We start from the raw sequence: 12,408 nt of genomic DNA on the forward strand, positions 1-12,408 counted from the left end.
CAGTTAAGTATTGTGGGAAAAGCCTTTTTAAAAAACAAACAAACCAACCAACCAAGACTAAAAGTCAGCAAGAACAGAGGTAGTGTTCATGTCACCATTTTAAGGATTTTTCCACAAGTGCCCTGTTTTAACTAGAGACTTGTGTTTGTTCTGTAAAAAAAAAAAAGTCGCGACTATTTTGTTGAGTCTTTGAAAACAGCCTATTTCAGCATTTTATATATAGATAAATAGATACAAATATCTATCTATCTATATACACACACAATAACACATTATTATACTTGGCAAACAGTACTAGAAATAGCAACCTGCAGGACAACAGGCAATTCACACACAAAATCCTCTTCTAAGCCATGCAATACATTTTATTTTCCCTTATGCCATTCATCATGACCCATTATGGGTTTTTTCTCCCTGCTCAGAGTACAAGGAGGGGAAGAAAAGGTGGCATCAGATGAACTACTGCGAGTCAGATGGTAAAACTGCATCGGTGCAATGAATAAATGTGGTAAAAATCCACTCCCCTACCCGCCCCCCCCCCCCCCCCCGAAGGCATCAGCTTTTGCCCATCCAAAGCATGTTCTTCAAGTTTCCAACCACTGGCTTCGCTGCCAGTTTGGAGGTGACATCTGCACTCCTCAGCGTGGATTGTGGCTCACAGAGCATGGAAGACTCGATTGAAACGGCCTCTTTTGAGTCCGTTATGGTCGATACATCCATGTCACTTGATAAGTCCTCAGAAGACAAGTTAAGACATCCTAGCTTGGCGAGAGAATTGGACCTTTTCAGAGGAGAAGACACAGTCAAGCCAGCCAGCCGCAACCTGGTCTCAATTTCCTGAGTTCGCTGCTTCACCAGGCCGGGCTTGCCCCGCACGCTGTGGATACTGTCACTGCTGGAGCTCCGCGTCAGGTTGGAGCTCCGGGAGGAGGAGGGGGTGTAGCAGATGGTCTTCAGGAAGTCCTTGGTGAAACTGCTCGTGTGCTCCAAACGACACATGACAGGGGTGGAGGTTTTCTGAGGGAACCCCTCTAAGACGCATTTCACCTCCAACTTCTCCACGTTGTTTGCTGCACCTTCGGTTATCAGCGCTGCTGGTCCCAGAAGAGGTACGAGGCCGTGATGCGAAATCAAATCCTCGCTTTCCTCCACGATGCTCGAGTCCACTCTGCTCAGGGGGCTCTCTCTGAGCAGCGACGAGGCGTCGGAGGGCAGGCTTTTCAGCCGCTCCAGCTCTTTGGTATGCTTCCTAACCAAGCCTGCTTTCTGCAGCTGAATAAGAGACTCCTGATGCTGCATCAAGTAACTGTTTGCACTTGGCTTTTCCAAGTCTTTGCTGAACAAGTACTTCAGATCCTTGGTAGCTCTGCTGTCTTTTCTGGCTAGAGACTCTTCTCTTACCACTTCTGCATTAAGGAGGCCCTTGTCACAGTGTGAGTTTCTCCTGGGCAGCAGAGTTTTGACTGGGTTTTTTGGTGCATCTTTGCCTTTCTCCAAAATGCTGCAGTGTTGATCAAGTGATTTACAAGCACCAGCCTCCAAAGTACCAGTTCCTGCCGACAGAGGAAGCGGAGCCTCATTATTTTTAGTTCTAATTGCTTCCTCTGAGTGCGCCTTGCTGGGCAGGTGGTCCGCCAAGTTGGAATTGATGTGGGAGAGGAGGGCCGGTTGCGTGCAGATCGTGGTGCTGCGACGCGCTGTGCTGGCGTTCAGCTTTTCGCACTGCTCCCCAAAGGAGTCGGGAGACAAACCGGCCGAGGAATACATGCAGTCAGCGCAAGACTGGTAGGAAGGCTTGACCTTACTGAGGATCCCAAATACGGCATCGTGCTGCAAAAAAGAAAACAGGTACAGATAAACGTGCACAGAACAGGACATCGCCAACCAGCAGGGTGAGAGGCACAGACCGCAAGAGACATTTATAGCCAAGCAGATTTGAAACAAAGCCCATTTCCACTTCTCTTGAGGCCCTGCAGCAGGAACAAAAGCCACGTACTTTCTCAGCAGACAGTATCTTCAACGGAAGAATACCTACCGTTTCAAGTGACGGTCATGCAAGCAAGCTGCCCAAAGCAGTTTACAGGGCGCTCACATGTGCGCGCTCTCTCTCTGGCATCTAAATCCATAGCTTGGGCAAGCAAAGCCATGTTCAGAAGCACTTCGAAAAGGAAGCAGCTCATCATGGAATGCAAGGCTTTATCCAAGTCAAATGAAACTGTGCTATGAAGATGAGAAGAGCAGTTTCACTTGCAGTAGAGTCAGCCATGCTAATCACCCACCTACGTTTCAACTCCATACGCACCTCAAAATCCTCTGGGCAACTCCTTTTGCTGTTGTTGTTGTTCAAGTTCTCTCTATTAAGCCTGCTCTCCTCCTTGTGCATGGACAAACGCCGCTTCCACTTCTCCATTGGGTTTTCCTCCCTGACACGGTCCTCCCCTGGGTCCCCATGGCCCAGCACTATCCTTCCCTTGAGGGGGCTGAAGTCCAGTTTCTTCTTTGCCTGCTTCTCGCAGAAACTGCTTAGCTCTGCCAGCGGCTCTGCTGTCTCCAGGGCTTTTGTTGTCTCCAGCAGCCTTCCCTCTGAAGGTGCAGACAGAGGCTGTCCCACCAGCGAGGCAGTGCGCTCCGCAAGCGCATCCCGCTCCAGCTCCTCCACTTGGAAAAAGCCCTCCCTGTCACTGGGAATCTTGTTCTCCAGCAGCGTGTCCGACAGGCGACGGAAGCAGTAATTAAACCCCACAGACACTTCTGTGCCGGCTCGGTTGTCCAGGTACGCTGACTGGGAAGGCATGTCCAGGTCAGCCAGGCGGTTTTCTAGGTCGATGTCTAAGCTCTCGAGTAAGAAGTCACCCGACCCCGTGGTGCCATCTGTGTGCTGGGGCAGGTTGCTCTCTGCCTGCTGCTTCCACAGCTTATTGTGGCGCTGCTTGCTGGGGGAAAAGACAAAGACGTAAGTGACTATCGCTGAACTCCAGGATGCTCAGTTCCAGGAACGTCCCTCCCTCCCCACAACCCGGAACTGAAGAGCTGACGGCTGGGTCCAGCCCTGAGGTCCCACCTGGACAAAGCCATCTTTAGCACCGGGGTTTTGTCCCTCCTGCCTGCCCACTCCTGAGTATCTTTTGGCCCAGCAGACTCACAGCAGTGCCCTGTACTGCACCCGTGACGGGAAAAGCCCTCAGGAGTCGTCCCTCAGGGCAGAGGGGCACAGAGCCCCCCATCAGAGCAAAACACGCTGAACCAAAATCTCTGCACGTCTCATGGCACGGTTCCTGCTGAACTAGAATGAAAAATTCTCTTCCTCTTGCCCAGTAGAACAGGGGCCAAGCGGAGCATGCAGAAACCCTTATTAGATACTACAGTGCCTGCAATGACAAAGACTTGTGATTGGCATGGTCACCCAGAACTGCAAATGATTTGCGTCCAACACTGCCTGAGCTCAGTTCTGCCTCATAAAACACAAACAATGTTTTGCTGAACAGTACTGGCTGCTGAGAAATACCAACATGCTTCCCAAACGCAGAGAAACCCTCGCTGAATTAAATCGGACCAGATCTCCCTAGAAGACAGCTAATTTCCATCCAGGGAGGCCTGGCATAGAAAAGGCTTAGAAAAACAGAATTAGCTCAGGCTTCTGCATCTGCCCTTCTAAAGAGGACCCTGCAGACTACAGCGCCATGCACGCTCTGCCAGTGTCTTTGAGCCTAACACGCGTGTGTGCAAGACATCAACAGAAAAACCTATTGCCTGAACAGAGCTCCCCACACCTACGGAGACTGATTAATATTGTATGATACAAAAACCCAAGCGGCTGCCTACAGTTAGCTGCTTTACTTCCTGCATGTCTCCCTTCCATTATTCATCCTGTCACCTTACCTGGCGTCTAAAATGCCTTCATATTCCAAAAGCTGTCTCATGAAGCCTGCATTCGGTCTTGCAATGCTGCGTTTTTGCTTGACGTAATTATAGGCCTTTTCCAGTGACCAGCCAAATTCCTTCATGGCATAAGCTATAACAGTTGATGCGGACCGGCTCACACCCATTTTGCAGTGCACCAGGCACTTGGAGTGATTCTTCCTGCAGAAAGACAAACAGGAAAATATGTCTCATCTTTCTGGTTATGGTATCTGTTACCATTTTACATGGTGGAGGGACGGTACATTGTCCTCCTGACCACCCTAACACCGTGGCTCAGGAGGCGAGAAACGTTTCAGGTTAATTAGACCATGAGAAGAACCTCTCTCTGGAAAAGTCTGGAGTCAGAGAAGGGCAGCTTCAATCATGCCGCTGTTTCAGAGACCACCACGAAGCCCCCTGTCTGCTTGCCTTTGCATACAGGGATAAGCAGGAACAACCCGAGTGGAAAAGCCCAGCAGAATTTGATGGGCTCTGTCACCATCTCTTGCCTGCAGAGACAGTTGGGGCTGGTCCAACACAGACGTGCTGGAGTACTTCCAGAACTTCCTGAGAAGAGGAAATGTCCTCGCTTCCTTTTGGAAACAAAACAAAATAATAATAATAATAAAAAGTACCACAGGCTAGGAACAGGTTAATGCCAGCACAGGAAGAGACAAGGTAAGGGAAGTTCCAGGGACACAGAAAACTCCTGGCAAAAGCCGTAACACGGAAGCCCTGTTGCTGCTTTCCGTGGCGGTGTGGCCTCGGGGAGGGCTCAGCTCCACGCTGGATTGAATCCGCAGGGCACGGTGTCAGACCCCCCAGCCTGGACGCGTTCTCTCACTACGCCACGTCTCCCAGCCCACTTACTTGGCCTTATTTATAAAGTGGTACGCCTCATTCCAGTGAGCCAGGAGGTCTGTTGTCTCTTCATCATATACTCGGATGTTGTGATAGGCAAACAAACCAGGGAAAAAATTATCAATTTCCCTGGTCACATTCAAAATGTAGTCAATGCTGTGGAGAAGAAAAAGGAAAAATAGACTTGAACTGCCACGATCATGAAAGAGGAGCTGGCGCACATTGTGAAGTCCATGAAATCCGACACAACACGAGCTGCAGGATTTTATCTACAGCCCTAATCCCGAACCCCTGGGACACCCGGTGACACAGGTCACACGTGTGACGTGCAGGGCTTGTCCATTCACCAGTCTCTCGCCACCAGTGTATCCCGCTCAAAGCATCAAAAGACCCTGGGCACAGGAGGGAGAAGTTTATTTTATCCCATCTGCCGAGGCTTGTAAACTAATGAAAACTCCTCGCTGTATGCCATACACAGTTTCTGGGATGCTAAAAGAAGAAAAGTGCCTCGGCTGCAAGTGATTTGTTTAGTCAAGAGCTGGGAACAGAACCCAGGAATCACAATTTTCAGCTGCCGGCTTTAAATGCAAAACCATCCTTTTCTCTTCTTTCCAACCAAAAATATGAAATAAGAGTCACATGGAACCTCTTGATTCCTGCCAAATATTACAGCAGGGATTACAATGTACCCGGAGAGAATGAATGCCCATGTTGATTTATTATCTCCTATCATTCAGACAAATCAAGGACACAGGATATTTGTTTCAGAATTTGTCCAGCTTTGACTTTTAGACACTGCATGTCAAGCTGCCTTCCCCCTAGATCAGAAGTAGTAACGTACTGTTTGATTTACTTGTTCAAAGATGTTCAGACATCTGTTCCCAAGGACTCCAAATTAAACATTTTCAGTCATGCTGTTGAGCAATGTTTTTCAGTTTCTCACATCAAGGTTGGTGTATGCCTTGGGCAAGCAGCAAATATTTATATTCAAAATTCTCACTCGTCCAAAAAGCGTGAAAGTAAATCAAGCCAAGAAGTGGTGTGGTGATGAGAGCGTGGTGAAAGACAGCCCTGCAGCTGCCTGTCTGGGCAGGTGAGATGGAGATTGCTCATCCACAGGAAGTTCTGCTCCATTTAGATAGAGTTTTTTCCTAAGCTTAGCGCTGTAGTATTTGCTCTTCTGCAGCCTGCAGGAATTCACACCTGACATAACAATACGTATGGCCATTTCACGCTCGGCTGCTACACATTGTGGGGGTTTCAGAGATCTTGATGCACTTCACGAACAAGAAGTTCTGTTATTTTCACTCTATGCGTTATTGACGGAAATGAGGTAGGAAAGATTTCTCGACCAAGGTCCCAATGGTGAGTTATCCACACTGCTGGGAATGGGCCCAAACTCATCCCTACAGTCTACAAACGTCCTATGTCATCTCAAGAGACCTGAATGTAAGTTGAAGGCAACAGACTGGAGGTTTCAGAGTCTAAGGCTGGTGCTTGCAAGATGCAGTACTCACCCCGAGCCCTGCAGCTCCTCAAGGTTGGATGCATTCCACTCGGACCCCTGCAACAGCCACAAAACACACATTTCAAGGGAGCTCGAGAGCATCCCTTTTTCCCAAGGTTCTGCAATCCCCTAGCCTCAGCCATCTTCCTTAGCTGCTAACTGAAATACTGGTAATAGCCCCTGAAACAGGAATAGGGCACCAGGGCAGCCAGCACCGCAGCTCAGCACAGGGATGCCCTGTCCTGAACAGGCACGGACCTCCTGAAGGACAAGGGCATTACATCCTCACCTAAGGAGTTAGTTCTAGGCCAGCATGTGACGGAGCCCATCCCAAAGCACTGCCTCTGGCTGCTCAGGATTTTTAAACACAGAGATAAGTAGTCTAGGGAAAGAAAACTATTAAACTAAAGAAGGGTAGATATTCGGAAGAAATTCTTCACTGTGAGGGTGGTGGGACACTGGCACAGGCTGCCCAGCGCAGCTGTGGGTGCCCCATCCCTGGCAGTGCCCAAGGCCGGGCTGGATGGGGCTGGGAGCAACCTGGGCTGGTGGAAGGTGTCCCTGCCTGTGGCTGGGGGTTGGAACTGGATGAGCTTTAAGCTCCCTTTTGATCCAAACTATTCTGTGATTCTACGTGTGGCATGACTAGGATCGCTAATACACAAGAAGTGAGGCAAGTCCTGAAAACTATGGGGGTGTTTACACCTTGGATCCGCCCCCATACCTGCAAACCAGGAAGCTAAAACGGGTTTAGAAAACAGGTTTTGCCCTCAAAGACGAGCACTTCCTCTGACTCTCTCCAGAACAACAACAAAAAAAGACCCAAGCATAACGGGCACATCTCAAGCAAGTCTTTGTTCCAGCTGGCAGTGCCTGGTTTTGCTTGGAGTACCATCTAGTGGCAAAAGATTCGACAGAACACACCCCGTTCGCTTCTGCACAAGCTGGAACAGCACATCACCTTTGGCCTTATTCTTTACATAGTTCTGGCCAAGCCTACAGAACTTCATGGGCTCAATCAAGAAAAACGATACAGTGACCCTAATCAAAGAGCAAAGGGCTGTCACGCGGGGCAGCACCCACAGCTAGACCCTTTGTCTGTCATAGAAAATCTCCACTGCTAGAAATAGAGAGGACTTGAGCTATGCCATGGTATGTCCTGAAACAGGATCAACCTGCCAGGAAAAAAACATTGTTATCAAGTCGCAGAAACAAGAACACAGCTAGAAAAAAGGGCTTCACTACTGTGGGCTTTTACAAGGAATATGGATCCTGGAGTAAAGTCTGCACAAAGGGCAGGATAGTGGGCTGTACCTCTGTCAGCCTTGACACCAAGTCCAGCTTCCTCTAAGCCCACTGACTTGTCAAATCACTCCCACTGAGCCTCCTGCTATTCTGGAGCTCCTAACACAGCAGCTTACCAGATATAAATGATCAAAAATCAGAGACGGTTTGTCCATCTGACCCAGGATAAGCAGCATTTCATTGTCTATAAATTCCTTGAATTCCTTCAAGTTGCAATTCATGTGTTTCTCCAGCTCATTTCGTATCTGCAGAACAGAAAACAAAAGATGCCACCTAGAATCGTGTCTGTTCAACAGAAACATTTGCTGGCACTCCTTTGCAAAACACTTTTTCCGTACTTCATTAAAAACAGCAAGAGGGATTTGACCTTTTGGAGACAAGGAATCTCACTTCGTGGCATCTCTCCAAGTATCCCAGGCCCTCAAACTGAAGATCTGTAAATAAAACTTCAGATAAAATCTGAGAAAGAAAAAAAAAAAAAAAGAAAAAAAAGAAAAAAAAGAGAGATATGTATTTTTGGGGTACCTGCTTCTTAAAAATAATTTGAGAGATAAAAAACAAGACCTTGGAGAGCAGCTAACAAAAAAATGTGAAAGCCATTAGAAGAAAGGAGTGAATAATGGCAGCTGTGCTGGTGGAGAGAGATTTCCAGTACGCTCTTATTTTCAAAGCCCAGGCACAGATATAGTCCTCTCAATGCACCTCAGCTTCAGGAAGGTGCAGTGCAAAGCAGCACAACTTTGTCTAACCCACCATGGAAAATGGCTGCAGCAAAATCAAAGCATCTTGACTGCTTTGCAGAGTTAAGAACACGCACACAGACAGACGAGTTCTCAGCTTACGCCTACAATTTGTAACGCTGCTGTTACACAAGAGTGTATCCGAAGCCTTCAGTGCTAAGCTTTAGGAAGGAAAACCCTGCATGTTAACAGCCTCCCTTGAAAAACAAACAAAAACTCAACCCAAAAAAGAACTATTTCCATTTGCTCTGAGTATGTCTGCACTGCGGCTGGACATATTTACACCAGCCTGGGGGATGGATCCAAACTAGCTTTAGCCTTGACTTGTGATTTTCCATCCATAACCTCAGCAGCAAAATGTCAGCTGCAAGCCCCTCTGACGTTCGTTCAGGAACAAAGAAAATAAAACCTTAAAATGAAGCCAACAGGAGAAAGGAAGGCACATACTTTGCTCTGCATTGTTCACGAGCAAGTGAAGATTAGGACGCTCATCTGACCCAGCTACATGGCCTCAAGCCATCAACCACATCTTTTGAGAGTGCTGCCTTTGCTTGTGTAATTCACAGGGATGCACTGAGGAACAAGCATCTGCAAATTCACTGCTGGGACGTGCCTACATGTGCTACAACCAACCGTAACACAGGCATCACCTTCAAGGCCACTTTGCTGGCAAAGAACCAGGCACTATATGCTTGAAAGCCACATACTTGTTACTAAGGTCTTGAAAAACGCACTCTGATGCTGATATTCCCCACAGGGGAAACAGAAGTACAGCAAAGCCAAAGAGCAGAGCCTTTACGGAACAGCTGGAAATACACACTCAAAAGCCAATGACACCTAGTCAGTCATATGGTGTCTCTTCATCACTGCAGCACTCCCTGGAAAAGGAGTCTAGCAGGAAAAATAAGAGCGGGAATTTTTCTATTTACCTCCTTAGAAGTCACATTTTCCAGGTCTTTGCTCATCATGATGCTCCGGAGTTTGGCTTTAATGAGGCGTTCTGTTCGTTCTCTTTCAGTTGGCCTGAAAAGGAAAAGGAGAGGATGTCTCCAAGCTGGCAGTAAACATACAGCGCAACTTGCACAGCACAGAGGACTTGTATTAAAAGCAATTTTTATGAGAATAACAGAAGAAAAGCATTTGAAGACATTTATGAAAAGAAAGGAAATGAACCACCGCAGGAAGAAATGGGAGAAGGGGAGATTTCTCTCATGAGCCAAGCCAACTTATTTAATAAAATTCAGAACTGACTTGTCAACAAACAGGGCTGGAGAGTCGGGGCGGGTGGACTCCAGGTCTTGCATCGCATTCCACTCATTGATGCAGCTCTGGTCAGAGCTGATGCAGCTTTCATAGTATGTGGCCCAGACCAAGGCCACCCCACCTGGGAAGTAGTTATACCTTCTTGCAACTTCACAGGCTTTATGAAGGATCTGTAAAGCAGACCTGCAAGTTTGGAGAACAAATTTGTGCAGATGTGAGCAGCAGGAACAGGCAGAGCAGGATCTGAGAGTTTTTCACAGAGAAAAAAGGTTTTTAGCATTGTTTGTTGCAATTTGCTTTTCTGGGAGCAGGAGATTTATTGTATCAGAGTTCAAAGAGGACACAAACTGCACCTTGGAGGCTTTCTCAACAGCCAGTCCAAGGCAGAGGCTGAAATCTTCTGCTGATTAACAGGCAAGCACAAGGCACAAGTCACTCTGGGATCTAATCATTAGCTAACTTGTAAAGCCAGACCAAAGAAAAATAAAGAACATGGACAATCTTCAAACCACCTTCAGCAAGGAGTCAAATGCATATTTACCAGCATTCTTGGCCCCTGACATCCTCCAGGGACAAGGCCCAGATTGGGTCATTTGTTTTTGCAAATTCTAACATTACTTTTTCCTTCCTTCCCTCCTCATTTTTTTTCTCTCCTTTTTTTAAGGCTCTACTCTGAAGATGTCATTGTACTGAATACATTAACCACATCTAAGGCTGCCAACAGGAGGGGCCGAGTTCAAAAGTGACAAGAACAAGAGTTTCATTTGGTTTTGTACCAAATCATCGCTTGCACGACATCCTTCTCTACAGCTGTATCTTTTCCCTATCAGATGCCGCAAGGACAGGGATCTCTCAAGGCTCCAACAGGAGCCAGCAAACTGCCCAGGCCAAAAGCGATGCATTTCTTCTGTGCGAGGCTGGGTAGCAGCCTCTTCAAGAAGGAATCTGCTGGCACAGCTGCTGCTGATTCAGCCACCTCTGCTTCAGTGTTTTGGAATCCCTGCACATGGGAGGGGTGACAGGAGCTGAAAGGTGAACAGGCACCCAGGGCAGCACAGAAAGTTTCTGTGCAGCAGGAATCCCAGCCTGGCCCCAGTAACGAGGCAGAACACGGGGAATGCCATCAGATTGGCAACGGGTCCCGAGACTCCTCCTTCAGCCACTTACAAAAACATGCAGAGAGGAAAGACTGGGTTTGCAGCCTGATGAATTCAAGTTGGTCTTTCATATTTATTCATCTCACTAGTACCACTTCCCTTATTCTGAAGGGCACATACTGCTCTGAACAGAAGCAGAAGATCCTGTTTTTAGATCAGTATTCCCACAGTCGCCTGACAGTGCTACCTGCTGACACAGGGAAGCAGCCTCTCTGCTGCACCTCACTAAATACAAATTATGGAGAATGCTAAAATGCAGTTTGTGGATTTGTTTTTCATTTACTCACAGAAACGACAGTCTTCCTCAATAAAGCTCATTAACACACGTACCACATGGCTTGCACCGACACTGGCTTGAAGATGTGCATTCTCCCTGCGGTGCTCACGCTGAAGCCGCTAACAGAGAGAGGGGAAAAAACACACCAGTCAGAAACTGCTCTTCAGGTTGCACTCCATACACAGCTACTGCAAGGCAGCTATAGGGGCACTCACAATCAAAAAGAATCAGGGATGAGAATTTCTACCACCAGTTTTCCAATGTTATAGACTGCCAGGAATGGGAACTCCACCCCTCGAGTGGTATTTCAGAGCACATTCGCTGGGTACCAAAGCAGTTTGAGAGCAGCAAGACAAAAACTCACTGCCTGAATGACTGCAGCCATGAATCTGAAATTGGAACTTAATTTGCAAGGTGACAGAGAAGCTCTCCCACAGCAGCCCCCCAAGCAGGGAAGGACATTCACATTTATCCTTTTAATGTGGTTTCTTACCCATCACCGTCAAGATGGATTTTAGTATCACTCCACAGACGAAGAACCATTCCTATAGTGCAGCTTTTACTGGAAGAGAGATTGTTATACAGGCTGTTAAATATAGGCCACAATGCAGTCATGCCAATAATCTAAATTATTAATACTCTTTAATTTTTAAAATCCTCAAGACTTGCTCTAGTAATTCCTAGTAATATCTTAGGCCATCAAATGCACAGGAGACCGGCCTGTGAAGTCTAAAGGTCTACTCTGATATTAGCATGCCAATTGCTCCACAGGGCTGGAGAAACATCAGAGAAGCAAGAATCAGAACTCCTCTCTCCTGCTCCAGAACCTGTCAGAAAGCACTGCAGTATTTGCCCCATAATCTTTCCTGCTCTCTCAACCTCATAAGCTCAGTGCAAGGCAGTTCCCTAACAGGACATAAAAGCAGGTCACAGTGATCTGGCTGCAGATTCAGCTCACTAAAGCGAGGCAGAACGTGAGCCTTGGTAGGTGGCAGAGCAGCTGCCTGCCCTTTCCAAAGGGGACCCAAGGGGCCTTTCAAAGGACTGCGTGTTCGATTTTCACTTCATCACTCTGGCTGGTAGAAAAGACAAAAATGGATTTTATGAGTTTACCCAAAAGAACACTTTCATTTCAGAGAGGCAAGAAAACTGTACTCTAATAGGGACCAGCAACTTTCAAGTAGTAAATAATTAAGCTACTGAGATATTAAAGTTTTAAAGGAAATTGGGATGCATACAGCAACAGCCAGTTAGCAAAGATCTCTGGTTTTGTTTCATTATTTCCTTTCTTTTTTAAGCCTTCAGCCGCTTTCTACAGAGGATCAAAGGATTTGACAGGCCAGTTTGAACACACATGTGGACAATGTGCACTTTAGAGCTTTGCAAGAAAAAAAATGG

General features: G+C 47.2%; 1 protein-coding gene across 9 annotated transcripts in view; it reads right to left on the bottom strand.

The window, feature by feature from the left end:
- Window positions 1–339: 339 nt before the first annotated feature.
- The window catches only part of SSH1 (slingshot protein phosphatase 1), a 37,468-nt gene continuing 25,399 nt past the window's right edge, over window positions 340–12,408 (bottom strand). For 6 of the 9 annotated variants that reach the window (XM_037375664.1, XM_037375669.1, XM_037375670.1 and 3 more), the window contains 10 exons: window positions 11,504–11,572; window positions 11,064–11,129; window positions 9,565–9,759; window positions 9,243–9,336; window positions 7,690–7,818; window positions 6,279–6,325; window positions 4,771–4,917; window positions 3,880–4,080; window positions 2,303–2,933; window positions 340–1,830 (listed from right to left, as the gene is read on the bottom strand). In XM_037375664.1, the coding sequence (XP_037231561.1) occupies window positions 556–1,830; window positions 2,303–2,933; window positions 3,880–4,080; window positions 4,771–4,917; window positions 6,279–6,325; window positions 7,690–7,818; window positions 9,243–9,336; window positions 9,565–9,759; window positions 11,064–11,129; window positions 11,504–11,572 (2,854 nt within the window). In that variant the 3' untranslated portion in view covers window positions 340–555. Of the gene's footprint in view, window positions 1,831–2,035; window positions 2,221–2,302; window positions 2,934–3,879; window positions 4,081–4,770; window positions 4,918–6,278; window positions 6,326–7,689; window positions 7,819–9,242; window positions 9,337–9,564; window positions 9,760–11,063; window positions 11,130–11,503; window positions 11,573–12,408 lie in introns of all 9 variants that reach the window. The other 3 variants (XR_005102315.1, XR_005102316.1, XM_037375665.1) reach the window with 3 other exon arrangements.

This window comes from Falco rusticolus, chromosome 1, assembly GCF_015220075.1.
Source record: "Falco rusticolus isolate bFalRus1 chromosome 1, bFalRus1.pri, whole genome shotgun sequence".
Classification (NCBI taxonomy): Eukaryota; Metazoa; Chordata; class Aves; order Falconiformes; family Falconidae; genus Falco; species Falco rusticolus.